The 26,291-nt window shown below is 54.5% G+C and overlaps 1 protein-coding gene across 1 annotated transcript; it reads right to left on the bottom strand.

The window, feature by feature from the left end:
- LOC141997003 (myosin-7) lies at positions 1-25,247 on the bottom strand. Its single transcript, XM_074969309.1, has 41 exons — positions 25,146-25,247; positions 24,492-24,564; positions 23,895-24,103; positions 23,249-23,392; positions 22,449-22,605; positions 22,051-22,078; positions 21,636-21,750; positions 21,160-21,252; positions 20,570-20,633; positions 20,354-20,452; positions 19,566-19,669; positions 19,307-19,445; positions 19,089-19,207; positions 18,441-18,590; positions 17,980-18,150; positions 16,667-16,976; positions 16,420-16,493; positions 15,966-16,053; positions 15,169-15,286; positions 14,586-14,709; positions 14,174-14,310; positions 13,920-14,046; positions 12,734-12,862; positions 12,225-12,467; positions 11,702-11,878; positions 11,277-11,422; positions 10,951-11,041; positions 9,364-9,753; positions 8,926-9,052; positions 8,352-8,470; positions 7,891-8,087; positions 6,606-6,789; positions 5,191-5,356; positions 4,922-5,046; positions 4,278-4,586; positions 3,928-4,131; positions 2,569-2,694; positions 2,167-2,442; positions 791-886; positions 228-362; positions 1-62 (listed from the first exon to the last, which is right to left on the bottom strand). The coding sequence occupies exons 3-41, from the start codon at positions 24,093-24,095 to the stop codon at positions 42-44; spliced, it is 5,823 nt and encodes a 1,940-aa protein (XP_074825410.1). The 5' UTR covers positions 24,096-24,103; positions 24,492-24,564; positions 25,146-25,247; the 3' UTR covers positions 1-41.
- Positions 25,248-26,291: the final 1,044 nt, after the last annotated feature.

The following is a 26,291-nucleotide window of genomic DNA, read 5'->3' as shown; positions in this document are numbered from 1 at the left end:
GTCGGTTGCAGCCAGGGGGTGCCTGGGGGGGGTCACAGGAGTTACTCCTCGTTCAGCCCCTTCTGCAAAAGAACAGAGAGAGAGAGAGTGTGTGTGTCAATACGAGGGCAAACACGTGGGGAGGGGAGAAGGGAGGGGAGAAGAGGTGACAGGAGAAATGGGGGAGGAGAGGAAAAAAGGGGGTGGGGGGTCAGACGATGGGGAGGGGCAGCTCCTCCATGGCTCACCTTGGCTCCGATGTCCCGGCTCTTGGCCCGCAGCTTGTTGACCTGGGACTCGGCGATGTCAGCCCGCTCCTCTGCCTCATCCAGCTCGTGCTGCACCTTCCGGAACTTGGCCAGGTTGGTGTTGGCTTGTTCCTCCTGCCAGGGGAGAGAAACCGGGGCATTACCCTGTGGAAGTGCCCGCTACTGGGTCTGCAGTGCAGCCCAGAGTTCAGCACAGCCAGGCCCCTGCACTTACCTGGCTACTGCCCCAAGGAAGGGGGTGCCTGTCCCACTGGGGACACAGAGAAGAAAATGGGATGTGTTAACCTGTGGAAGTACCCACCACTGGATTTCCAACAGATAAGGGCTCAGGGAAGGTTAGGAGGGGGCCAGCCCCTGTGTACTGATTGGTTACAATCCATCCATTCTTCCATTTTCTCATCCAACCTTTCCATCAACTCTCCACCTATCCACCCACTCAACTGTCCACCTGCCCATCCATCTGGGTTCTGGGGCCCGGGGGAGGAGGAGGTCTGGATTCCAGAATGCATCACGGGGAGGATCTAGAAGTTCTGGACACTCACCGCCTCCTCGGCCTGCCGCTTGTAGGCTTTGACCTTCAGCTGGAGTTTGTCTACCAGGTCCTGGAGACGGATCAGATTCTTCCTGTCCTCCTCAGTCTGGAGAGATGGGGGGGAGAGGGGGAGACATTCTGGATTCAGCAAGTGGCTCTGGAACCCAGCTACTCAAGAACCATGGGGGGCTGGATTAACCCCCAACCTCCGTTTGTGACCATAAGTCTACGTGTGTTACCTGAAGTGGGGGTGGGAACAAAAGAGCCCCACAATTATTCTAGACCTGTCTAAAACTCAAGGGCTGCTGGGGTACCCTCGATCTAGAATTTAAAAAAGCCAGTGGGAGGGGTGATTGTTTCTAGATCCACCATGTTCTAGACCAAAAGCCAAGCCAGTTAGGGGTTGGTTCTAGAGCAGGACTGGGTAAGAGCCTGGCTCTAGAACAGCATGATGGCTGGGAATGCTGAGATACTCCAGGTTGTTATTGTATAATACGGGGGTAACACATGGGAATTTCATGCAGGGTTCGAGACTATGGAACGAATGGTGTTCTTGAATCTGGCTATGGAACACAAGGCTACTGGGTGTGCTACACTCTAGAACATATTGTTCTAGAACAAGTGAGGGAAGTCTATGGCCTGTAATATACAGGAGATCTGGCTGGATGACCTCAATGATCCTTTCTGGCCTTGGATCCATGACTCTAGGTCATTTATGGTCGAGCATAGATCAGGTTATGTTCTGTGCCACATGTCCCACATTCTCGAGTGGATAGCTTGTGTTCTGGTGCAGAGGTTTCTGGAACAGGATGTGCTCACCTAGGTCTACAATGATTAGTAAGATGTTATAGACCAGGCAAACAATTCTGTAGCATGTGTCTTGAGTGTGATGCTCAAGTCCTAGTGTGGGATGGTCAGAAGCCAGGTATTTGTGATGCAGAACAGCTAGGATTATGTTCTGGATAGGACCATACATGCCCTGGGGCATGTTGTGATGAAGTGGAGGATGGGCTCAGAGAGATGCGGTTCCAGGAGGTGGAAGGTCTTAACCCCCAAGAGAGAGTGGATCCCCGAGAAGGGCTGTCACACTGAAGGGGGTTCCTCCCAGGGACTGCACGGGGCCAAGAATGGGCACGACCTGTGAGTCCATGACACATGTGTCTTATGTTCTAGAGCATATGTAACATGTTTGGGGGCAGGCTACTTGTGTTCCATGCCAGACAACTCATGTTCTAGACTGCAAGTTCTGGGGCACGCACTTCGGGGTCTAGAGCACACATTGTGTTCTGAGGCATGCAACTCATGTTCTGGATCATACCATTTGTATTCTGGATTGCAAGATCTGCAGCTTGTCTTGTTTCCAGACCCACCCCCTCCCAGCGGTACCTGGTAGGTGAGCTCCTTGATGCGCCGCTCCGACTTGCGCAGGCCCTTGATGCTCTCCACGTTGCGCTTCTGCTCCGACTCCAGCTCGTTCTCGAGCTCCCGGACTCGCGCCTCCAGCTTCTGCAGTTGCTTCTTGCCACCCTTGAGGGCCAGCTGCTCGGCCTCATCCAGCCGCAGCTGCAGGTCCTTGATGGTCTGCTCCATGTTCTTCTTCATCCGCTCCAGATGCGCGCTGGTGTCCTGCTCCTTCTTCAGCTCCTCTGCCATCATTGCCGCCTGCCAGCCAGAAAGAAGAATCATTCCCTGCCCCCCTGAGACAGCCAGTCCCCCCACTCTGGGGCCAGATAATAGCCGGCACCTGCGGGAGGGGAAAAGCCCCATGTCCCATTCCCTAGCACTCACGTCGGTGATGGCTTTCTTGGCCTTCTCCTCAGCATTCCTGCACTCCTGCACGGCCTCCTCCACCTCTGTCTGCAGCTGGGACAGATCTGCCTCCATCTTCTTCTTCTGGTTGATCAGGCTGGTGTTCTAGATCAGTGGGTGAGGGGAGATAAGCTCAGAGGTGGCATTGTTCCATCAGATCTAGACATGATTTCCTGACAGCTCAGGATCAGGGCCATCTGAGCTCCTTCCCTGGTGGGCTAGAACCTGATGCTGGCAGGTCTGTTCTAGATTTGCCTCTCTGGGAGAAATGCTACTCCCTAAAATGTTCTAGCACCTTGATCTTGAATTAAATGGGATCAGGGGGTGGTTGTTGAGACTCAGGTTCTAGTTTGGCCTAAAACCAGCTGGTGGAGTGAGGTCTGTACAGGCACCAGACAAATAAGAGACTCTTGTCTCTCACACACAGAGCAGTGACTATTTTCTAGACTTATCCCACTCAAAATGGGCATATTATAGACTATTATTTGCACAAAAGGAGTAATTATCATATTCTAGACTGCCACCCCACCCAAATGTTCTACATTATTGCCCCAACCAAATGGTGCAGTGATCCCATTCCAGAATGCTATTTTACCTCACCGAGACAAGTTCTAGACAATTTCCCCAAGCAATCAGGACATTGGCCATATTATACACATATTCTAGACTATCACATCACTCAAAACATGTCCTGTTCTAGACTCTGAGTCAGACGAAACTTCTAGATGATTATTCAGATCAAATAAAGTGATGTTTATAGTTCAGAGTATTATCCAAAACAAATAAATGGCCACCATGTTCTAGATGACTATGCTGAATGAACTTGGCAATGGCCATCTTCTAGACTACTATCCAGAATGTGCTGACCTCTAACCATGTTCCGGAGCATCACCCAAAACCATTCCTGTCGTGAATGAACAGGGAAGCCCATATGGTTGTGATCTTGTGCTAGGTTGTTTCCCAGACAGAGTGGATATTCTAGACTATTATCCAGAACAAATCAAGTGGCAATCATATTCTAAATGGTTATCCAGACACAAAAATGGCAGTATTGATGCTCTAGACCACTTCCCAGAGCAAACAAAGTGCTGTTCAGGTTCTGGATTACAATCCAACCCCAACACGGCAGCATCCACACTCTAGATTATGGCTGTCATGTTCTAGATCACTCTCCAGACCCAACAGGGCAGTGTCAGTGTTCTAGGCTCCTGTTGTGAATGAACAGGGAAGCCCACATGGGTCAGTGACGGGAACCGCTGCTGGGGCCAGGTTCTCTGCAGTGGCCCGAAGGGGGTTCCACTCTAGGGGTCAGATGTCAGGGGTCCCCGTCTCTCTCACCTGGGTGTGGAGCAGCTGGACTCTCTCACTGGCTTCTATCAGCTCCTGCTCGGCCAGTTTCCGGGCACGCTCCGTCTGCTCCACCAGTGCCCGCAGCTCCTCCAGCTCGGCCGTCAGCAAGTTGTTCCGCCGCTCCACAATGGCAATGTTCTCCTTCAGGTCCTCATTGGCCCGGACGACGTCGTCCAGCTGGATCTGGGTGTCCTGGGGTGGAGGGAAACAGGCCATGAGTGGGGAGACAGGGCATGGCCAAGACCCTCCCCTCCACAGCACAGCACCTCCTAGGGCCAGGCTGGGAAACAGGGAACCACTGGGACCCCCCCCCACAGCATAGCACCCCCTGGAGGTACCTTGAGCAATCCCTGCAGCAGCTTGACTTGCTTCTGGGCCTCGGCCGCCATGCGGTTGGCATGGCTCAGCTGGATCTCCATCTCGTTGAGGTCGCCCTCCATCTTCTTCTTGACCCTCAGCGCCTCGTTGCGGCTGCGGGTCTCGGCATCCAGCGAGGTCTGTAGTGAATCCACCACCCGCAGGTGGTTGCGCTTGGCCTGCTCCATCTCCTCATCCTTCTCCGCCAGCTTCCGCTCAAAATCTGCCTTGAACTGGCTAAACTCCAGCTGGGCCCGCAGAATCTTCCCCTCCTCATGCTCCAGAGAGGCCTGGGGAGTGGAAGAGGGGAAGGATGAATGAGTGAGAGAAAAGAGAGAGATTAATACATAAGAGAAAGAAAGAAAGAAAGAAAGAAAGAAAGAAAGAAAGAAAGAAAGAAAGAAAGAAAGAAAGAATATATTCAAGGAAGAATTGAAAAAGTGGCAGACAGAAGAAAAGAATTAGTGAAAAAAGCAAGGGTGGATGAAAGGGGAAGACCAGGGAAAGGGTTGGAAAGAGAGAGAGGGAAAATGAAATCAGAATAGGCAGAGCTGGTGCTGGGGGGGGTGTTTCCCGGCTGACCCCCATGTGGCTCTGGGAAAGGGTGCTCGGCCGTACTCCTCACCTCAGCCTCCTCCAGTGCCGCCTGCAGCTCCATCTTCTCGGCTTCCAGCTGCTTCCGCACCTTCTCCAGCTCATGGATGGTTTTGCCGCTGGTTCCCAGCTGCTCCGTCAGGTCTGAGATCTCCTCTGCGGGGGGAGAGAGACTGCGCTAAGCAGGAGGTGGGTCATGGCTAGGGTGGGAGATTGTCCTACCCCAGCCTGGGGCCAATGGGTGCTGTGCTGCAGGGACTGTGGGCAGGGGGTGCAGGGGAATGGGGCGGGGAATCTCACCCTGTAGGTTCTTGTTCTCCCTCTTGAAGGTCTCCAGATGTTCCAGAGACTCCTCATAGGCATTCTTCAGCTTGAAGAGCTCGGTGCTGAGCGACCGCGCCTCCTTCTGCGAGGACTCCAGCTCCGTCTGCGACTCCTCGAACTTCTGCTTCCACTCGGACAGGATCTAGGGGGTGGGGGGTGAGAGAAAGTCACGCCAATGGAGAAAACTCCCTGCTTTGGGCCCCTCTCCCTCCTTTCCTCTAGCTTTTCATTCTTTCCTGCTTTCCCTTTCCTCTGTCTCTCCCCCTTTCCAGTCACTCATGTCTCCAGCCCATATCTGACAACTGAGCTAGAACGTATCTTAAGAGACGCTGGTTCTTGATTTAAAGATGCCAAGTGAGAGAGAAGCCACTGTCAGCCTAGGCTGGCTGTTCTAAGGGTTAATTCCTGTGCCCATGAAAAATGTGCACCTTATTTCTAGTCTGAACATGTCATGCTTCAGATTCCAGCCACTGGGTCTCGTTCTCCTTTGGGCGTTGAGATTCAAGAGAGCCCTACCAGAAAACCTCTTGCCTAGGTAGATCCTTGTAGACCACGATCAAGTCACCTAGTAAGCTCTGAGATATTGTGGACCATCTGGTCCCGCCACCTCCGACAGGAGAACGAGGCGGGAGGGGGGTGGAAATGTTGACTTTTCAGGGAAACAAATATTTTTCACCTCTTAGCAACCCAAATCAGAATGTTTTCTGCTGAAAAATACCCAATTGTTGGTTGCCGAAAACTATTTTTTGCCTTCCTTGGCTCTATTTCATTCATTCTTTGGCTCTGTTTCATTCACTCGTTCTTTATTTGGCTCTCTCTATTTCATTTTCTTTCCATTTTTCACTCCATCTATTTTTTGCCTCCATTTAAGTCCCTCTTTGCTCTGTTTCATTCATTTGTTTGTTGGTTTTTTATTCAATTTTTCTTTGGCTCTCTCATTCTTTCTTTTATTCTTTGGCTGTACTTCAGTCTCTCATTCTTTGGCTCCTTCCCTCTAGTTCATTTTTACTTTCTTTCCATTTTTTTGCTCTATTTTATTTATATTTGGTTTTGCTTCTTTCTTTCCTTGGCTCTATTTCATTCCTTCTGTGCTCTGTTTCCTTCTTTATTTCCCTCCTTTTAGTCTTTCTTTGATCTATTTCATTCATTCACTGTGTTTTATCCCTTCCTTCCGTCCTTCCTTCCATTTAAATTTTTTTTTTGGCTTTGTATTCAATTTTTCTGTGGTTCTACCTCCTCCTTTCTTTCTTTCCTCGGCTCTATTTAATTCATGCTTCATTTCTTTAGCTTTGTTTTATTCTGTCTTCCTTTGGCTCTGTTTCATTATTTCTTTGCTCTACTCCATCCATCCATCCATCCTCTCTCTCTCTCTCTCTCTCCCCCAGCCCCACCTTGTCGAAGTTTCTCTGCTTCTTGTCCAGGGCGGCGGCGGCGGCGTTCGACCGCTCCACGTCCACCATCAGGTCCTCGATCTCATTCTGCAGCCGGTGCTTGGTCTTCTCCAGCGATGAGCACTTGGCGTTCACGGCCTCCACGGCCTCCTCCGCCTCCTGCAGCCGCTGCGCCAGCTTCTTCCTGCCACCGGGAGGCGACAGACACCATCAGCCACTGAAGAGCAACTTGGGCTCTTCCCCACCTCCCTGGGCCTTGGAGTTATGGGGGGTTCCCAGCAGAAAAATGCCCGTGACACTGGCCTGATGGTCTAGACCATGCTAGACAAGTTCTCCGTAGAAAATTACCAAGACACTGACTTGACACGTGGGATTCTTATATTCTAGACTGCTCTAGACCATTGTAGACAATCTCCCAGCTGTGCATGACCAAGACACTGGCCGGATGCATGGGAACCTTATGTTCTAGACCATTCAAGGCAAAAAGAGTTTCTGGTCCATGGTGGGGACTAGAGAGAGACACACACACCTGCACTTCAGGCAAGACGGAAGGAAATAGGAGAGATGGCGGGGATGTGGAACCAAGCATAAGAGAGGATTAAAGGAAAGGAAAGGATAAACAAGAACGAACAGGAAGAACAAACAATCAGGAAGAAAGAATGAACTGAAAGAAAGGACAAGAAGAAGGAAAAAACAGGAAGATGAAAGGAAAAAAGAAAAAGAATGAGACAAACAATAAAAAGGGAAAAAAGAAAAAACAGAAGGAGTGAAAGAAGGAACAAAAGAATGAAAAAGTATGAAAGGAAAAAAGAGCCGGCGGATGAAAGAACAAACAAATGAAAAGCCAACAGAAAGAAAGGAAGCAAGAGAGATGGGAAGACAGAACAAAACAGGGAATGAAAGAACAACAAAAAGAAAGAAAAAATGACAGAACAAACAAGAGAATGAAAGGAAAAAAGAAAGAATGAATGAGAGAAACAAGAGGAGCGGATAAAAAAAAGAACAAAAGAATAAGAGAATGTACAAAAAGATAAAAGAGCAAGGGAATGAAAAGAAAAAAGGAGGGATTGAATGAGAGGGGGAAAGAAAAGAGGAATGGAAGCACGGGGTAGTGGAAGGGTTCTAGACCACTCTAGACAAGTCCCCAGCAGAAAACATCCAAAACACTGGCCTGCCACGTGGGATCCTCATGTTCCAGATGGCTCTAGAGCATTCTAGACAAGTTCCCAGGAAGGGGGGAAGGCAGGGAAGGGGACGGTGAGAGGGAAAGCCGCCCGGCACTCACTTGGCCTCCTCCAGCTCCTCCGTCCGCTGGATGGCGTCCGTCTCATACTTGGTTCTCCACTGCGCCACCTCGGAGTTGGCCTTGGAGAGCGAGCGCTGCAGCTCGGCCTTCGCCTCCGTCTCCTCCTCGTACTGCTCCCGCAGCAGGTCGCAGTCATGCCGGGCCGACTGCAGTGCATGGGCCAGGGCGTTCTTCGCCTGGGGTGGGGGACGAAGAGCTCTGCTGGTGCCCCTCACTCCGAACCCGCAGCCCCCTGCTAGCCCAGCCCTGGGCTTCTCAGATCTGCCGGTGCCCCTCACTCCTGACCCAGAGCCCCTGGTAGCCCAGCCCTGCCCCCACCCCAGCTCTGTGATCACTCCTGACCACAGACCCCTGCTGGCCCAGCCCTGGGCTCCCCCCACTCCCAGCTCTACCGGTGCCCCTTACCCCTGACCCGCAGCCCCCTGCCAGCCCAGCCTTGCCTTGGCCTCTTCCTCCAGTTGTCTCTTGAGATCTTCCAGCTGCTGGGTGTACGTCAGCTTCCCCCGTGTCAGCTGGTTGACCAGCGCATCCTTCTCATCCAGCTGCCTGGCCAGCTCGCCTGGGCGCAGGGCAGAAGGAGAAGAATAGGGAACCATCCTCCACAAGGACCCCCCCCGCGTGCACAGGGGCCATGAGGGGGGCTCCCAGAGGTGTGGAGGGAGGATCCATCATATGGAGTGCAGGGGGTTGGGAGAGAGCTCTTGGGAGGTCCCTCAGGGAGGGGCAGAGGGTGGGGAGGAGGGTTACAGGTCTCAGGGGCTCGTGCTTGGTGTGTGGAGTGCAGGGGGGAGGGAGAGGACATGGGGGGCGAGGAGGGGGCTCCCAGAGGGCATATCCCTCATGGGGTGGTCAGAAGGATGTAGCAGGGCTCTCAGGGGTGGGTGAGGGAGTCCCAGGGGCATAGGGGGGATGGAGGGGGGTCCCAGGTTTGCAGGGGATACCAGTGGTGCAGGGTCCCAGGGGTGTAGGGGGATGGGGGCATCCCGGGGGGCAGGGCAGGGCTTCCCCACTCACCATTCTCAGCCTGGAGCTTGGCACGCTGGGTAGTGAGGTCATTCACCATGCGCTGCCCCTCCTCGGACTTGGTCCTGTGTTCGTTCATCTGATCCTCCATCGTCCGGCACAGCTTCTCCAGGTTGGCCTGGGGAGGGGGAGACGTCGGGGCGGTGAAGGGGGGGGGAAGAAACCAACGGGAGAATGAAGGAGGGACAGGAACAGGAGACCCCGAAAAGACAGGAGGGCGGGAGAAAGCGAGGCACCTCCTGCTGCCGCACTGGCCCTGCCCACGAGCTTTGGCCCCACCTCCCTGCCTTTGCCTGGCCTCATGAGCACTGGAGGAGCAGTGGCTCCTCCCCCACTGATGCTGCCCTCACAGCGATGATCGGCCCTCCATCCGGAGCCCCTCCCCCTCCCCGTGGCCCGTCCCCCTCCATGGGCCTGCCCCCTGGGCACCTTGGCTTTGAGCAGCTGCTCCAGGTTGGAGCTGATGTCGTCCAGCTCCAGCTTGAGCTCGCTCTTCTCCTTCTCCAGCTTCTGCTTGACACGCTGCAGGTTGTCGATCTGCTCGCCCAGCTCGGCCACCGAGTCGGCATGTTTCTTGCGCAGGGTGGCGGCCGTGGCCTCGTGCTGCAGCGTGGCCTCCTCCAGGTCCCGCCGCATCTTCTGGAACTCCGCCTCCCGCTTCTTGTTCAGCTCGATCTGCACCGAGGTGGCGCCGCCCGCCTCCTCCAGCCGCTCGCTGATCTCCTCCAGCTCCCGCGACAGGTCCGAGCGCAGCTTCTCCACCTTGGCCCGGGCTGCGCGCTCTGCCTCCAGCTCTTCCTCCAGCTCCTCGATGCGCGCCTGCAGCCGGGGAGAGACCCATGGGCTTAGACAGGCCTAGAACATCTCACATTCTAGAGCAGGCAGGAACACGTGGGGTAGAGGAGCAAAGATCCTCAGCCAAATCTAGAACATGACATATGCTAGATACGATAGAAAAGTTCTAGGAACAAAGGTCATTAGCCAGATCTCAGACACCCAGGTTCACATACAGCATGTAGACATCCTACGTCATGGGAAAGACTCCTTTGGGTTCCAGAAGGAAAGGACCAGTAGCGAAGCTACGGGGGGCAGCGGCCGCTCCCCCACCAGGCAGAAGTGCCGCCTTTTTAATTCTTTGGCGCCTTTTAAATGTTTACTCACCCGGCGGCGCTCCCAGCAGCACTTGGGCGTCGGGTCCTTCACTTGCTCTGGTCTTTGGCGGCATTGCGGTGGGGGGTCCCTCAGTGCCGAAGACCAGAGCGAGTGAAGGACCCAACACCCAAGTGCTGCTGAAGACCTGGAGCACCACCGGGTGAGTACCAGGGGGTGGTGCCTTTTTTATCTCCGCTCCCCCTGTTCTTTGCACCTGGCTACGCCACTTTAAAGGACCTGAACTGGGTCTACAACATGCAGCACCAAAGGACAGAATGTAGATGTTCTAGATCAGGGAAAGCATGTGTTGGTGGGGGCTCTAGAAGCAAGTGGCCTTTACAGCATCTAGAACACCCAACGTTGAAAATGACTGGTGGACATTCTAGAACAGGGAAGGAATAATATGAGTTCTGGAGATTCCCTGTTCAATCAGGAGAGAGCTCAAATAACCAATTTCTTTAAACAGATCAAGACCCCACTGTGCCAAATAAAACACATAGATGTTCTAGATCATTATAAAAGTAGTCTAAGTTCTAGAAGCAAAGGAGCATAGGTTCAGACCGATATGAGTTATTCTAACTTTTGGGGCATGCTGTTCTACAGCAGAGAGGAAGAGAATTTTCCTGAGAGACAAAAGAGGGGACCCTGAATGTCTCTATTGGTTCTAGACTTTCAATGAGCTTCTCCCTCCTAATTCTAGACCGGAGAGAAAGGAGGGGAGGGATTGTGGAGACACCCACAAGCAACACAGAGTAAAGACTGGAGAGGAAATGAGCACTGAGATCATCCTGCTACCACAGCCCGGCTAGGTGGGGAGCATTTCTGTACCCCAACTCTGGTGATGTACAAGCCAGCCTGCCTCACCTGAAGCTCTTTGAGCTTTTTCTGGAGCTGGGCAGCTATCAGTTGCTCATCCTCGATCCGGGCATTCAGCGCGCTGAGCTCAAAGTCTTTCCTGAAGGAGACAGAAAACAAGTTCTCTTTGTGGTTCTGGGAGGGGAGTGGGGTCTAGTGGTTAGAATGGAAGGTTGGGAGCCAGGACTCCTAGGTTCTACCCCTGGCTCTGGAGGGAGGGGGTCTAGTGGTTAGAGTGGGAGGTTGGGAGCCAGGACTCCTGGGTTCTACCCCTGGCTCTGGAGGGAGTGGGGTCTAGAGGTTAGAGCAAAGAGGCGACACAAGGAGGCCCCTACTTTTTCAGCTTCTCGTCCATCTGCTGCTTGTCATTCTCCAGGTCCATGATGCTCTCCTGGGCCAGTTTCAAATCCCCTTCCAGCTTCCTCTTGGCCCGTTCCAAGTCCATGCGGATCTTCTTCTCCTGCTCCAGGGAGCCCTCCAACTGAGAGAGAGAGAAAGAAAATGAACCCAGGAACCTGGGGTCTGCTCAACAGGACATTTTTAGTGGGAAACCCCCCAGTGATGTATCGCCCTCCATTGGAGACACTCTGCTCTGTGGTTCCCGCAGGCACCCTCCCTGGACCCCGACTTGGATCCCTCAGAGATAACCTCTCCAGACACAACATCCCCCAGAGTCTAAGGAGTCTAAGGTGAGTAACTAATAACCTATCAGTAATGCCATCTAGCTCCTTAGCCCCATCCCCAGGCTGCTGGTACTTACATCATCCACCTGCTGCTCCAGCTTGACCTTGGCTTTGCTCAAGGTATTGACCTTGTCCTCCTCAGCCTGTAGGTCATCCAGCGCTTGCTGATGGGCCTCCTGCAGGGCCTTCTTCTCCTTGGTCAGCTTGGCTATTATCTCATCCAGCCCGGCCATCTCTTCTGTCAGGTTCTTCACCTGCAAGTAGATAAATCATGTGGGTTTAGATATAGGGTGGCCCAATGTGCGAAGCTCAGTGTTGGAGATTAGTGGCTTAATGGCAGGATGGAGGGTTGTGGCCACTTGACTCGAACTAGCAATCCTTGAATCCACTTGACCAACCCAACACAATCATCCCTCTGGCCCCTGAACCAACCCAGCCGTCTTGAGAACTCTCAATCTAACCAGGTCTCAGGCCACGAAATCCAACCCAACCCAACCAACCTTGTGGCCACGCTCCTCAGTCCAACTAGCCTTGATACCACTCAACCGAATTAGTCTTGAAGCCACTTATCACAAATCAAACTCCCGTCTCTGCCCTCACCTTGTTCTCTGTCGCGTGTTTCTCCTTCTCCACCTTGGCCAGGGTCAGCTCCAGGTCGTCAATGTCCTTCTTGAGCTCCGAGCACTCGTCCTCCAGCTTCCTCTTCTTGGCTGTCAGCTCAGCATTCATCTCCTCTTCGTCTTCCAGCCGCTCCGTCTGCTCTTTCACCTTGGCCTCCAGCTGGATCTTGTTCTTGATCAGCTGGTCGCAGCGCTCCTCAGCATCTGCAAGATTGTCTTGCTCCTGAAAGGAAAGAAGAAAAAGATGGAGAGAACGAAGGAAAGAAAGAGTGTGATAGGTTGATAGGTGAAGCATGGGGTTCAAGGATAGGGGAATCCCTTTTTATAAGCCTACAGGGCAGAAGTTGGAGCTCCTCAATGGACGTCAGGGAGGATTAAAACTGGGGGATCTCCATCATTCATGGCCCAACCAGCCTTGAGGCACCTCAACCCAACCTCACTGACCATGGGCCCAGAAGGGTCGGGGGGAGGAATGCTTCCATCACTCACAGCCTGCACTTGCAGCTGGAGATCGTTCTTCTCCTGCAGCAGAGAGACCATCTTCTCCTCCAGCTCCTTCCTCCGGGCCTCCGACTTCTCTAGCGCCTCCTTCAGGCGCCCAAACTCTTCCTTCATGGTCTGCACAGGGGCAGGGGAAGGATTAGACCAAAAGGAACATATAGGCCAGTATTGCCCCATCTCACCCCACCTCACTACCCTGGACCAGAGCAATGAGCCCATCTAGCAGTATTTATCTATGAACGCATCCATCTGGCCACACATCTATCCCCCCCTTCCTCTGTAATATCCATCCATCAGTCCACCCACACATATATCCCTCCATCCCTCCCTCTGCAAGATTCATCCATCCACCCAATCTACAGCTATGCTAAACAGTTACCGTCTTTTCCATCTCCCCTTGAGCAAAATAATTTCCACTGCCAGAGTGAAACCAGAACTGAACCCACCATCCCAGGTGAGCAGCCATCTACATTGGGCTGCCTTCAGTTCTTTCTTCTGAGCAGCTACATTTGACCTAGAACCCAAGTAAATTCCCCAAATGGTTCCAGTTAACCTAGAAACCAGCTGAGGGTTTAGTGGCTTAGAACAAAGTTGTGTCTTGCATTTGGCCTAGCTACCAGCTCCTTTTCCTAAGTAGTTCCAGTTGACCAAGAACCCAGCTGCTGGTTGTATATGATCTAGAACACATCCCTGAAGCCAACTTCAGCTAACCCAGAACCCAGCTCCTCAAACTGAATAGACCCAATTGAACTAGAATGCAGCTGGAGCTGCATGTGACCTAGAACCCAGATTATAAACCAAACAGTTCCAGATGACCTAGATCACAACTACAGGCTAATTCGACCTAGAACTCAGTCCCTCATCCCAATCAGTTCAAACCAACCTAGAACCCATCTAGGGATCTAGAACCCATCTCTATCTATAACCCACCAGAGGTTGTGTTAAAACAAGAACCCAAGTTTGTTGCGTTAACCTAGAATCCAACTCTGCAAACGGTTGACATGACTGACTTGCATTTGACCTAGAGCCCACCTCTGTCCCTGAGCAGTCACAGCTGAGCTAGACCCCCATGCAATTGCCATGGGCCTAGCGCCCATCTTTATCTCCCAAGCTCTTCCAGATAATCCAGTTCCCCAGGCCCACTGCAGCCCCTGCTCCCACCCTTTGACCTCACCTGCATCTCCTTCTCCGTCTCAGCGCTTTTCAGGAGCGGCTTGATCTTGAAGTAGAGCTTCATCCAGGGCCAGTTCTTCACCCCCATGAAGGCCCGGATGTTCCACTGTATAACCAGCAGGGCGTCCCTGGCAGGGAGGGAGGCCACATGAGCTGGAGTTGTGAACTTCCCCACAGCAGTGCCCCAGCCAGAAATGGCTGCGAGCTTCCCTGCAACAACAATGGCTCCTCTGACACCTTCGCATCCCACCCTACCTGCGTTCCAAGATCTTCTTGAATTCAATGCGGGAGAGGAGGCCCCGAGACTGGGCCTGGATGCGGGTGATGATCCGGGCGAGCCGCTCGTCCCGCATCTCCTCCAGCAGTCCCAGCAGCCCAGCCTTGAAGAACACCTGGGACAGCCAGTGAAATATGTACATCAGCCCAGCGCCCCCTAGCACCAGGCTGGGACCCCCACAGCCCAATGATCCCTCGCACCAGGCTGGGACCCCCACGGCCCAGCACCCCCAGCACCAGGCTGGGAGACAGGGCACAGTTGGGACCCCCCCCCAGCACAGTGCCCCCTAATGCCAGCACAACTGTATGGTCCTTGGTCCCTGGGGGTGCTGGCTAGCTGAGACCCTGCCCCCCACAGGCTCCGCCCACCACACAGGCTCCTCCCCCTCACCTTGGTGTGCCCGAATTTGTACTGGCTGGAGTCGATGTCGAGGGAGCCAAGCAGCTTTTCCGCCCCCTTGCGGCTGTCGATGAACTGGCCCTCGGGGATGGCCGCTGGGTTCAGGATACGGTACCTGCGGGGAGGGGATCATTAGAGACCCTGGATCTCTAAGCCCATGCCGTGAAACTGCGAGCTTCCCCTGCAGCAGTGCCCCCTCACCCTGACGCTGCGAGCTTCCCCTGCAGCAGTGCCCCCCTCACCCTGACACTGTGAGCTTCCCCTGCAGCAGTGCCCTCTCACCCTGATGCTGCCAGCTTCCCTGGGAGCAGTGCCCCCTCACCCTGACGCTGTGAGCTTCCCCTGCAGCAGTGTCCCCTCACCCTGACACTGCCAGCTTCCCCTGGAGCAGTGCCCCCCTCACCCTGACACTGCCAGCTTCCCCTGGAGCAGTGCCCCCTCACCCTGACGCTGCCAGCTTCCCCTGCAGCTGTGTCCCCTCACTCTGACGCTGCCAGCTTCCCCTGCAGCAGTGCCCCCTCACCCTGACGCTGCGAACTTCCCCTGGAGCAGTGCCCTGGGGGGGCAGACCCACCTCTGTCTGAAGTCCCCGTAGAGGATGCGGTTGGGGAAGCCCTTCCTGCAGATGCGGATGCCCTCCAACACCCCGTTACAGCGCAGCTGGTGCATCACCAGGGGGTTGTCCATCATCCCTGGGGGCAGGAAAACAGGGGGGTTAGTGATGGAAAGGGTTGGAGCCTGGCAGCTACAGGCCCTGCCTTTACCTCTTGGCCATGTCCCTTGCCTCTGGAGAGGGGGTGGATAGGGAGCTTTATTCATGCAAATAAAGGCCCTGCCCCTTCCCACTGAGCCATGCCCCCGTGCCCTTAGCCCTGCCCGGCTCCTTTGGGGAGGGATTGATTTGGGTGGGGGGCAATGTATGCCCGTTAGGCCACACCCACTCTGCCCTTTAGGTAGGGACAGACGTGGAAGGGGGGCCCAATCTATAAACCACGCCCCCATCACATGCAGTCACGCCCATTTTCCCATTAATCACACCCCTCAGCCACAGGGAGAAATGGAGAGTGGATAATTTATGCAAAAAATGAACACGCCCCACTTCCTCTTAGCCCTGCCCCTCTCCTTTAGCCAGGTCCCCTCACCTCTGGGGAGGGATGGAAGGCAACAGAGACAGGATAAACCATGCAAACATATTCCCCACCCCCTCATGATTTAGCCTTCAGCCCTTAGCCACACCCCTCTCCCCTTAGCCATGCCCCTACCCCTTTAGGACCGCCCTCCAGTCCTTAGCCACTCCCCCTCCCTCGGAACAGCCCTGGGGAACCATTGAGCCTGTGACTTCCCCTCCCCAGGCAGGGGGGGATCACGTGCCTGGAGACTTTGTCTCATTGGGGATGATGCAGCGGACGAAGTGGGGGTGAGTTGAGCGCAGGTTTGTCATCAGCTTGTTCAGGTTCTCCTGGGGAGGGGGGGAGAGAGATGGAGAGAAAAGGACAGAAAAGGTGGGATGGATGGATAAAGAGAATGAGGCAAAGAGAGGCAGAGGGAATGGAGAGAACAAGAAAGGAAGGAAGGAAGGAAGGAAGGATGAAGAAAGAGAGGTGAACAGAATGAAACACAGAGAGAAAAACAGATGGATGGAATGAGACAGAAAGGGAGGCAGAAAGATGGATAGAATGAGAAAGCAAGAGTCAAGGAGAAGCAAAGAAGAAAGAACAAGAAAGAGAGAGGGACAAAGAAGGTCTGTTAGGAATCTCCTCTGGCAGAGCTGATCCTACAGGAGATCTGAACCCTACCTCAGCCGCCTGCCCCCGGACCCCCTTACCCTGTGCAGCGCTGACACTGTCTGGAAAGATGAACCCTTCTTCTTTGATCCTTTCCCCTTCCCGCCTTCATGGGCTGTGAGGGAGAGAGACCCACACCCATCAGAAAGGGAATGGGGATTAGTGGTTACAGTGGGGGGGAAGGTAGTGGGAGCCCAGGACTCCTGGGTTCTTTCTCTGGTTATGGGAGGGGAGTGGGTTCTGGTGGTTAGAGCAGGGGGGCTGGGACTCAGGGGAGAGGGGTCTTACCTGAGTCAGCCCCAGCGTAGTTGGCGAAGAGGAGGGCAAGGAGTTTGAGGGCAGATTTCTGGTAGAGCCCCACCACCGTCTCATTGAGGGGGTCCTTGTTCTTCTGCAGCCAGCCCAGGATGTTGTAGTCCACCGTACCAGCATAGTGCATGAGGGAGAAATGCGCCTCTGGCTTGCCCTTGATGTTCCGTGGCTTGCCGAAGTTGCCTGACTTGCCCAGGTGGTTGTCATAGAGCTTGGCCTTGAAGGTCATGTCCGTTGCCTTGGGGAACATGCACTCCTCCTCCAGGATGGACATGATGCCCATGGGCTGGAGGACAGAGACAACTAGGAGTCACCACAGGCAAACAGCAAAGGATTAAGGCTGTCTCTCTACCCTTAACTCTGCCCCTCATGAGAGACGACTTCAATTCTGTGATCATGTGCTGCTTTCCCACAGGACCCTGCCTCAATTAGCACCTGACCTGGCCCGGCTCTGGGGCTGAACCAGTGCTGAGTCTGCCAGACCCTGCCTCCTTCAGCGCCTGTCCCCAAGCCCGGCCAGGCCTGTGTCTGCCAGACCCTGCCTCCTTCAGTGCCTGGCCCCGAGCCCGGCCAGGCCTGTGTCTGCCAGACCCTGCCTCATGTGCTGCACGAGTTGCAAGGCATGGAATGAATGAGGCAGGGGCTGCAGGATCTGAAAGGCCAGTCTTGGGGCGAAGCAGCTGAATGCTGCCCCGGAAAATTAGATTCTCTCCCTGCCAAATTCTTGCAGGCCCTGCCTCAGTGTCCAGAGTGCCGGGAACTCTGACCTGGAAACTGACATTGTAATTGACGTGATGTGGCTGTGGAAAAGGCCAGTGTTGTCCTATGGCTTGTCAGGACAGGTTTTTCCAGGAGAGATAGGGAGGTTTTAACGCCATTGGACAAGGCACTGGCAAAACCCCATCTGGGATCCGGTGTGCAATTCCGGTCACCTGTTCCAGAAAGAGGGCTTCCTTCCAGGACAGGTGCCGAGCGAAGGGCTGCTGGGACAATCGGGGGAACGGAGAGCAGGTCTTATAGGAGGCAAATGAAAGAGCTGGGCCTGTTTAGCATCAAACACAGGCTGAGAGGGGATCTGGCTGCTCTATGAATACGTTGTGGGAGGGAGACACCGGGGGGGAGAAGAGCTGATGAAGTGAAAGGAGAACATCGGCACAAGAGCAAAATGGGATGAACTGGCCAGGGATCAGCCAAGGCTGGACATGAGAAGCAAAACCTGACTGCAGATCCTACTCCAGTGGCGGCGACCGAGGCGTGGAGGGTCGCGATGGAGTGGCGGCAGGAGGTACCTTCTCTATGAGGTCTATGCAGGCCTGCAGGTCCATGCCGAAGTCGATGAACACCCACTCGATCCCCTCCTTCTTGTACTCCTCCTGCTCCAGCACGAACATGTGGTGGTTGAAGAACTGCTGCAGCTTCTCGTTGGTGAAGTTGATGCAGAGCTGCTCAAAGCTGTTGAACTGGGGAGGAGATGGGGGGAACAAGAGACGAGTGAGAACAAAAAGTACCTCCTACTATGGTGAGACCATAGAGGCATCTGGGGAAGACATACCAGAGTGTAACTGCACCTACCAGGTGATGCTTTTCTATAGAGCCACCTAATGGAGGAAGGGAGGAACTACACCACAACTAGCACTCCCTACAGCACCTTCTGCTGGGAGAGGCTGGAGCTGGGGTAGCCAGGAGCTCCCCCACAGCCAGTGCCCCTGCCCTGCTCCCTACAGTGCCCCCTGCTGGGGGAATCACTTACATCGAAGATCTCAAAGCCAGCAATGTCCAGCACGCCGATGAAATACTGACGTGGCTGCTTCGTCTCGAGGGTGTTGTTGATCCTGGTCACCATCCAGCCGAACATCTTCTCATACATGGACTTGGCTAGGGCTCCTACAGCATAAGCTACCTGAGGGATGACAGATGACCTGGTTACCTATTGCAGGCTGGGAGGGTGAATCCCAGGCCTGGTGGTCCCTGGGCATGGATCTCCGCACTCTGGACTAAACTCATGAGTCCCATTTCCAATCATCCAGGCTCAATTCAGGTGAAAGCAAGAATGAAAGAAAAGAATGAGAAACAGGGAAGAAACAGTGAAATGGAAAGAAAGAAAGAAAGAAAGAAAGAAAGAAAGAAAGGCAGTTAGGATGGAAAAATGGAAGTTAGGATGGAAAATAGAGATGAAGCAGTGAGAGAAGGAGAAACACGCAAAGTAAAAGAATAAAAGAAAGAAAAACACTGGAAGAAACTGAGACAGAAAGCATGGAAGAAAGAAAGGGAAAGTGAAGGAAATAAAAGAAATAATGAGACACAAAGGAAGAGTGAAAGAAAAAATAAGACACAGAAAGAGGAGAGGAAAGAAGGAGTGAAAAAGGAGAAGGAAGGAAGGAAGGAAGTGGGGTCTCACCTGCTGGACAGTCTGCCCCTTGGTCACATACTCATTCCCCACCTTGACCCGTGGGTGAACAAGCCCCTTCAGTAGATCTGACGAGTTCAACCCCATCAGGTAGGCAGATTTGTCCGCCTCTGGAAAAACAAAGGAGACAATGTTTGTCTTCCATTCCCCCAGGCCTGGGCATGACCAATCCCCACCCTACATTGGCCCCAGTCGCCACCGGTGCCCACCCTCAGTGCCATCAGGCTCGGCCTGCTCCTCGCGTTGCTTCTGCTTGAACTTCATGTTCCCGAAGTGCATGATGGCGCCTGTCAGCTTGTACAAAGAGTTCTTCTCCTCCTGAGTGAAGCCCAAGATGTCAAAGGCACTCTGTGTTGGGAGAGGGACAAAATGTCAAGGCTTCCAACTGAAGAAGAGACAGCAATGGCTTCCCAGGCAGTGGTCCCTTGAGAGTCTTCCCGGTCCCCTGCTGCCCCTGGCTATACTCACATCAGTGGCTAGCAACTCTTCAGCATCATCGATGGACGTCACCGTGGTCTCTCCTTGGGAGATGAAGGCGTAGTCATATGGATTGTTGGTCACCAGCATCATGTCTGCAGAGGGAAGCTGATGGTTCACGGATGGACACAAGACCCTTGTCTATATGACGCATCTGCGCAACTCAACTCAATGAAAGAGTGAGGATGCCACTCAACTGAAACCAGCTCAGCAAGGAAAGGTCAAGGACTTGGGGCCACTCAGTTCAATTCCTCAAGACCTGAATTCACTCAACCGAACATGAGTCAACTCACCCAGACTCAACAGGACTTGAGGACGCTGAATTCAGCTCTTCTGGATTTGAGGGATCTCAGCCAGACTTGAAGATGCTAAGCTCAGTCTAACAAGACTGGACGCCATGCAACTGAACAAGATATGATGCCTCTAAACATACTAAGATGTGAGGATGCTCGGCTCATTTCAAATCAACACGACAGAAGGTCACTCCACTCTACTTGCAAGACTCAAGGGAACTCAGTTTAAGGATACTAGAGTTCATCATCTCCTCAAGACTGGAAGGGATTCAATGCAAGGGTACAAGAGGTCACTCCACTTGAATCAGACTCCAGGGAACTCAACTTTACTTAAGGATACTAGCGTCCAGTCACCTTAACAAGCTTTGTGGACACACCACTCAACTCACGAAGATGCGAAGACACTCAACTAGACCAACTCATGTAGACATGAGGCTGTTCAGTACCGCGCAAGCACAATCTGCCTAGGTTGCTGAAGATCCTCACCCAGGAGTTCTGGCTTCTTGTTGGACAGGATCTGGTAGTAGATGTGATAGCTCCTCTCGGCTTTGAGCTGGAAGATGACCCGGGATTTTTCCAGGAGATCTGAGGGAAAGGGGGAAAGAGTATGTTAGAGAGAAGGTATGGGGAGAGGCAGAGAACAAACATGAACCCATGAGGCATGGGATGGAGGCAGAGAACATTGACATTCATCACACTCACAGGTCTCTATATCAGCTGAAGCCAACTTCCCCGTCGCCCCAAAATGAATCCGGATGAATTTACCCTAGAGAGAGAGGGAGGGAGGGAGACTGCTCATGATTAGGGGCTAATATAGCAGGGATAGCCCCATGGACTCCAAACACAGACCCCTTCCCCCGGCTCCCACAAGCCCCAAAACCTTCTTCCCCACAGCCACCCACCCCGTACACGGCCCTTCAGACCTCAAACCCCATAGACAGCCACAGAGACTTCTCCCCCAGATCTCCCACCTGACATACAGCCCCACAATCTCCTTCCCTATAGACTCTCCCATCCCAGACACTGCCCTTCAGACTCCCAAACTCCATACACAGGCCCATAGATCCCTCCCCAAAAGACACCTTCACCCCACATACAACCACACAGACCTCTCCCCCCAGATATACAACCACACAACCTTCCCCACCGCCCCCACCCCATAACCTCCTCCACTGACCCCCACATCTGAGACAACAGCCCCATGGCTTCCTTCCCAGAGCTCCCACCCCAGACACAGCCCCACATACTACTCCCCCAGCTCTCCACCTCCACCCAAATTCCAGGATACTCACAAATCGGGACGAGTTGTCATTCCTCACAGTCTTGGCATTGCCAAAGGCCTCCAGGGCAGGATTGGCCTGGATGATTTGATCCTCCAGGGTCCCCTGAAGGAGGAACATCACACAGATGAGGGAAAAGGGAAAAAGAAATAATTAGAGGAAAGAAAGGGAAGAGTGAGACAGAGAATGGATGATGGGAAGAATGAGAGATAGATGGATGGACATATGGACATATGTGAGGATGGACAGACAGACATGGGGATGGATGGATGGATGGATGGGTGAACAGATATAGGAATGGGACAGATAGATGGGTACAGAGATATGGGGATGGGGATGGATGGATGGTAGCAGATAAACACAAGGCCAGGGATGGACAGACTAGTAAAGGGATGGACAGATGGACATGGGGATAGGCATGGGCGGATGGACATGGGGATGGTTACAGGCATAGATGGATGGTTCAGATAGATGGGTGGAGACCACACCTTGCTCTTGTCCACCTGTTGTTCCTTCTTGCTGCGGTCACTGATGGCTGCGATGACAGCAAAGTACTGAATGACCCGCTTGGTGTTCACGGTCTTCCCCGCCCCGGATTCTCCACTGGGGGACAGGAGGGGACAGTGAGACACAGCCCCTCCTGCCTGTGTCCCACCCACCCTGAGCGCTGGAGAAGCTGGAAGACTCCATGCAGAATTCAGGGGTCAGGACTTCAGAGAGGGGGAGGGGAAGTTAAAACTTTAGCAGGTGGGACTAAGACTTGAAGGGTAGGGGCTACAATACAAGAAGGGCTAAAACTTTGGGGGGTGGGATCAGACTTCAAGCAGGCTGTTAAAGGTTTTGGGGTGCAGTGATTTTGTGGGGGTGAGGGGGGAAGAGAGGAGGGGATGGGGTGGTACTCACGTGATGAGGATGGACTGGTTCTCCCGATCTGGAAAGAAGAAGGGGAGGAGAAACAGCATTAGGTGGATAGAAGCTACCTAGCCCCATTCTGCCCACCGCAGATCAGAATGGACATCCTGTACCCATCCGCATGTGCTGGTGGGCAGAGAGGGAAAGGAAGCAGTGGGATAGGTGTGCAGGTTAGGGGTTCATGGTTAGGGATATAGTTAGGGATAGAGACTATGGTTATGGCCAGGGGTATATTTATGGGTATGGGTATGGGTATAATTAGGGATAGGCTTATGGATAGGAGTATAGTTAAGGTTAGGGTTATATTTATGGTTATGGCTGGAGTAGAGTTAAGGTTAGGGTTATAGTTATGGTTAGGGGCATAGTTAAGGATAGGGTTAGGTCCCTACCTGTCAGCATGTTCTGATAGGCATTGTCAGAGATGGAGAAGATGTGGGGCGGGGCTTCACTTCTCTTCTTGCCCCTGTAGGCGCCCACCACCTCTGCATTATAGACCGGCAACCACTTGTAGGGATTGACTGTCACACAGAACAGCCCCGAGTAGGTCTGGAGAGGGGAATGGGATGTGAGGGGGGGAAGGATGGAGAGAGGGAAGATAACAGAGATGATGCCTCCTCCCCTCCCCCGTGATCCAGGAAAGGAAAAAATGACACCACCCAACCTCCATCTAGAAGAAGAGATAATGCCACCCAATCCCAGTCTAGAAGGTGAGGCAACCCCCACCAATATGGAATGACACTAACATCCTTGATCTAGAAGCGGAGTGGAAGCCCTTCTTCCTCCTTCTCTAATACTCCCCCCACAATCTAGAAGAGACATTGAGTTTCTGCTCTAAAATGGCTCCAGTGCCCCGATCTAAACCAGTGACTGAGTTTCTTTACTAGAACCGCTCTAAGCTAGAAGATGGAGAGAGTCCCCAACCCTCTGATCTAGAAGATGGACTGATTTGCTGATGAAGAATGGCTCTAAACAGAGCCACTGGATGGGGAACGGCTCTAAACTCCTCTGATTTAGAACGTCTGGCTCCAGAACGGCTCTAGATGTAGTGCTCCCAGAAAAACTACAGCCCCGATGCAGGGGTGGGTTGCACAGCATGGAGGTCCAGGTATTTGGTCCTTCGCTCAACTAGGGAGGCCGGGGAAGGGAAGCTGGCAGAGCCCAGCAGGGGGGCACCCCCCCCCAGACTCACGTAGATCATCCAGGCAGCGTATCGCTCCTTGAGGTTGTAGAGCACGGCCGGCTCGTGCAGAAACGTCAGCATGGCCATGTCCTCGATCTTGTCGAATTTTGGCGGGTTCTGCTGCATGATCTGATCCTCCTTCACCGTTACCGTCTGCAGTGACACCCCCCAACACACACACCGAGAGAGCCCCGGGTGGCGTTAGCGTGGGAGACGATTGCACAAAGAGGAGGGCTGAGGAGGTGGGTGCCATCTGGGGCAGGCAGCCCACAGAGGAACTGGGATCAGCCTCCAGGGGGCACTGTAGGGATGGGAAGGGCTAGAGGAGTTGGGGGTGGGGGGGAGTTTATGGGGGGTGGGAGGAGGAGTTTGGAGGGTCCCTGAAGTGAACTCATGAGGGGTGGGGGCTGGAGGGGGGGTTCCCTGGAGGAGGAGGTGGGGTCACTTTGGGGTTTTGAGTGTATGGTGTGGGGGAGGAGCAGTCATCCCTTCTTGAACAGGGGACCCAGGAGGTGCTGGGGGGCACCATGGAGGATGGCATCTGGAGCCTGTCGGGGGTGCCGTGCTTAGGGGCAGTGACACTGGAGGGGGGCAGGAGAGAACTGTGTGGATGGAGCTGTCTGGGGCACCCCCCCCACCCCCCGCTCCTCCGCACCTGGCCACTCTCGGTCTCGGCGGTGACCTTGCCCCCTTCCCGGGAGAGGAGCTTGGCCTTGACAAACTCCTCCTTGACGTCCGGCACGAAGATGTCCTTCTTCAGGTCGAAGGGCCGGGTCTGCGCTTCGAGCCGCAGCTTCTCCGACTGGCGCAGATAGGGAGCAGCGGTCCCAAACTCAGCCATCTCTGCGTCCGACATGGCAGGCTCTGCGGGTGGCAGTGGGCAGTGGGTGACCCAGGCCCCTCCTTAGCCACTATTCGAACCCACGACACTGGTGTGCTGTAGTTCCCTGACAGACCGCGAGGGGCAGAACCCCCTCATCCGAGCATCCCCCGGGGGAGCTGGAATAGGCGGGGTGAACTTCTTACAGCTGCTACCAAGGGGCAGCAACCTTCTCTTGCTGAGGGGTTCCCGTATAACCAGCCTCCGTGCCCCACCCCAGAGCCAGCCGCATCTCAGCGCTGGGCTAGGGGTCCCCGTATAACCAGCCCCAGTGCCCCATCCCAGAGCCAGTCACATCTCAGTGCCAGGTGAGGGGTCCCCGTATAACCAGCCCCTGCGCCCCAGCCCAGAGGGGGCCGCATTTCGGCCTACCTTTCCTTTTCCTCTAACGCTCCTGCGGGGGAAGATCGCGGTGGGTTGGGCTGGCTGCTGTGGGTCTGGAGTCCTGTAAGGCAGAGGGAGCAGGGTCCGAGAGGAGCTGGGGATCCAGGGATGCCCTTCGAAGGGCTCAGAACCCCACGCCCCACCCCACATCCATCATTCACATGAGACCCCTTCTCCTGCAGCTCACAGCATGCACGCCCCCCACCCCGCCCCCGCAGGGCAGGGCCCGGCCCCGCCAAGAGGGGGTGCACACACACGTAAACATACACAACGACACAAACACAAAACCTCACAGACCCCCACAACTCCAGCCCCCCCTTCAATCTCACCCTGACTCCCCCTCCCTATTCCAACACCACACATCCCCACAGAGCCCCCAACCCCTCTGTACCCCAGGTCCCCCCACCCTCTTCCTCCCAAATTCCCCAGGGAGCCCCCACTATCAGCCCCATAACACTGCTAGCGCCCTCCAGCCCCTTTCCCCACCCCTAGGAGCCCCCCAGAATCCCCAATTCCCCTTCCCCCCATGCTCCCCAGGGAGCCTCCACACTCCCCTTCCCCCCACCAGAGGCCTGCCCCCCCATTCCCCAGGGAGCATCCCCACGCCAGAGCTCTAACGTTGCCAGTGCCCCGGGTGCGTACCTCACACCGACACAAATGGGGGGCTGTGGACGGGCGTCCGAGGTGGGTTCCCCATTATATAGCCTGCTCCCCGCCCTGGCTGGGGGCTCCTGCCCAATATGGGCAGAGGCCCCCCCCCACGGAACAATTGGAAGCTCTCGTCATTGTCCTGGAACGATGAAGAATGGGAACAGGTTCGGGGCGGGGGAGGGGGGGTCCAAAATATCCTGGGGCCGGAGGGTTGGGATTCCAGAGCGGAAGGACGGAGGGTCCCAGCGGAGGAGGGACAGGAACACGGACACCCCATTATGCCAGCCCCCCTCAATCCTGACCCGCAGCCCCCTGCTAGCCCAGCCCTGCCGGTGCCCCTCACTTCTGACCCACAGCCCCTGCTAGCCCCATCCTCCCCCCCCCCCCCCCCCGGTGTATAGGGTGCTGTCTAACATCCCATGTAGACGTGCTGGGATGTGGGGCGGGGGGGCCAGTGAGGGATCTTGGTTGGTCCTGTATCAGCATCAGGAATATTATGGGATTGTGCCTGAGAGCTTAAGTTTCCATGGAAATATTTCTCCATAAATATCTACCCTATCCTGGGCTTTCACAACAAAGCACAGAACTGGACTCCAGGACTCCTGGGTTCCAGGCCCGGCTCTGGGAGGGGAGTGGGGTCTGGTGGGTGAGAGCGCTGGGGGGCTGGGAGCCAGGACTCCTGGGTTCCAGGCCCGGCTCTGGGAGGGGAGTGGGGTCTGGTGGGGGGGTGGGGAGGGGCCGAGAGCCAGGACTCCTGGGTTCCATCGCTGCTGTGTGATCTGTTCCCTTCCCCCGTGCCGTGCTCAGACGGACAACAAACAGGTGGCCGCTGGGGCGGGAGACAAAGCCGGGAGCAGGTGTCCGGCTGGAATCCTGGCCGCGTGGCTCAGGGCATGGAGGGGAGGGGGGGACAATGTGCCAAGTGCTGGGAGCTCCCGGGCATTAACCCTGCACTCGCTAGAGACACCCCCCCCCACCAGCACCCCTGGGGCTTCGGACCTGCCTGCTCTGGCCCGTAGGCACTTTGCCAGAGCGTGAACCGGGGACAGAGCCAAGGGGGGGAGAAGAGAGAGACATGACAGCGATTTTCTCCTTCTCTCTCCCATATTCCTTCACACTCTACGTGTATCCCCAGCT

This window comes from Natator depressus, chromosome 13 (genome assembly GCF_965152275.1).
Source record: "Natator depressus isolate rNatDep1 chromosome 13, rNatDep2.hap1, whole genome shotgun sequence".
Lineage (NCBI taxonomy): Eukaryota > Metazoa > Chordata > Testudines > Cheloniidae > Natator > Natator depressus.
Note: the sequence above shows the minus strand (reverse complement) of the source record. Positions and strands in the feature narration are given on the sequence as shown.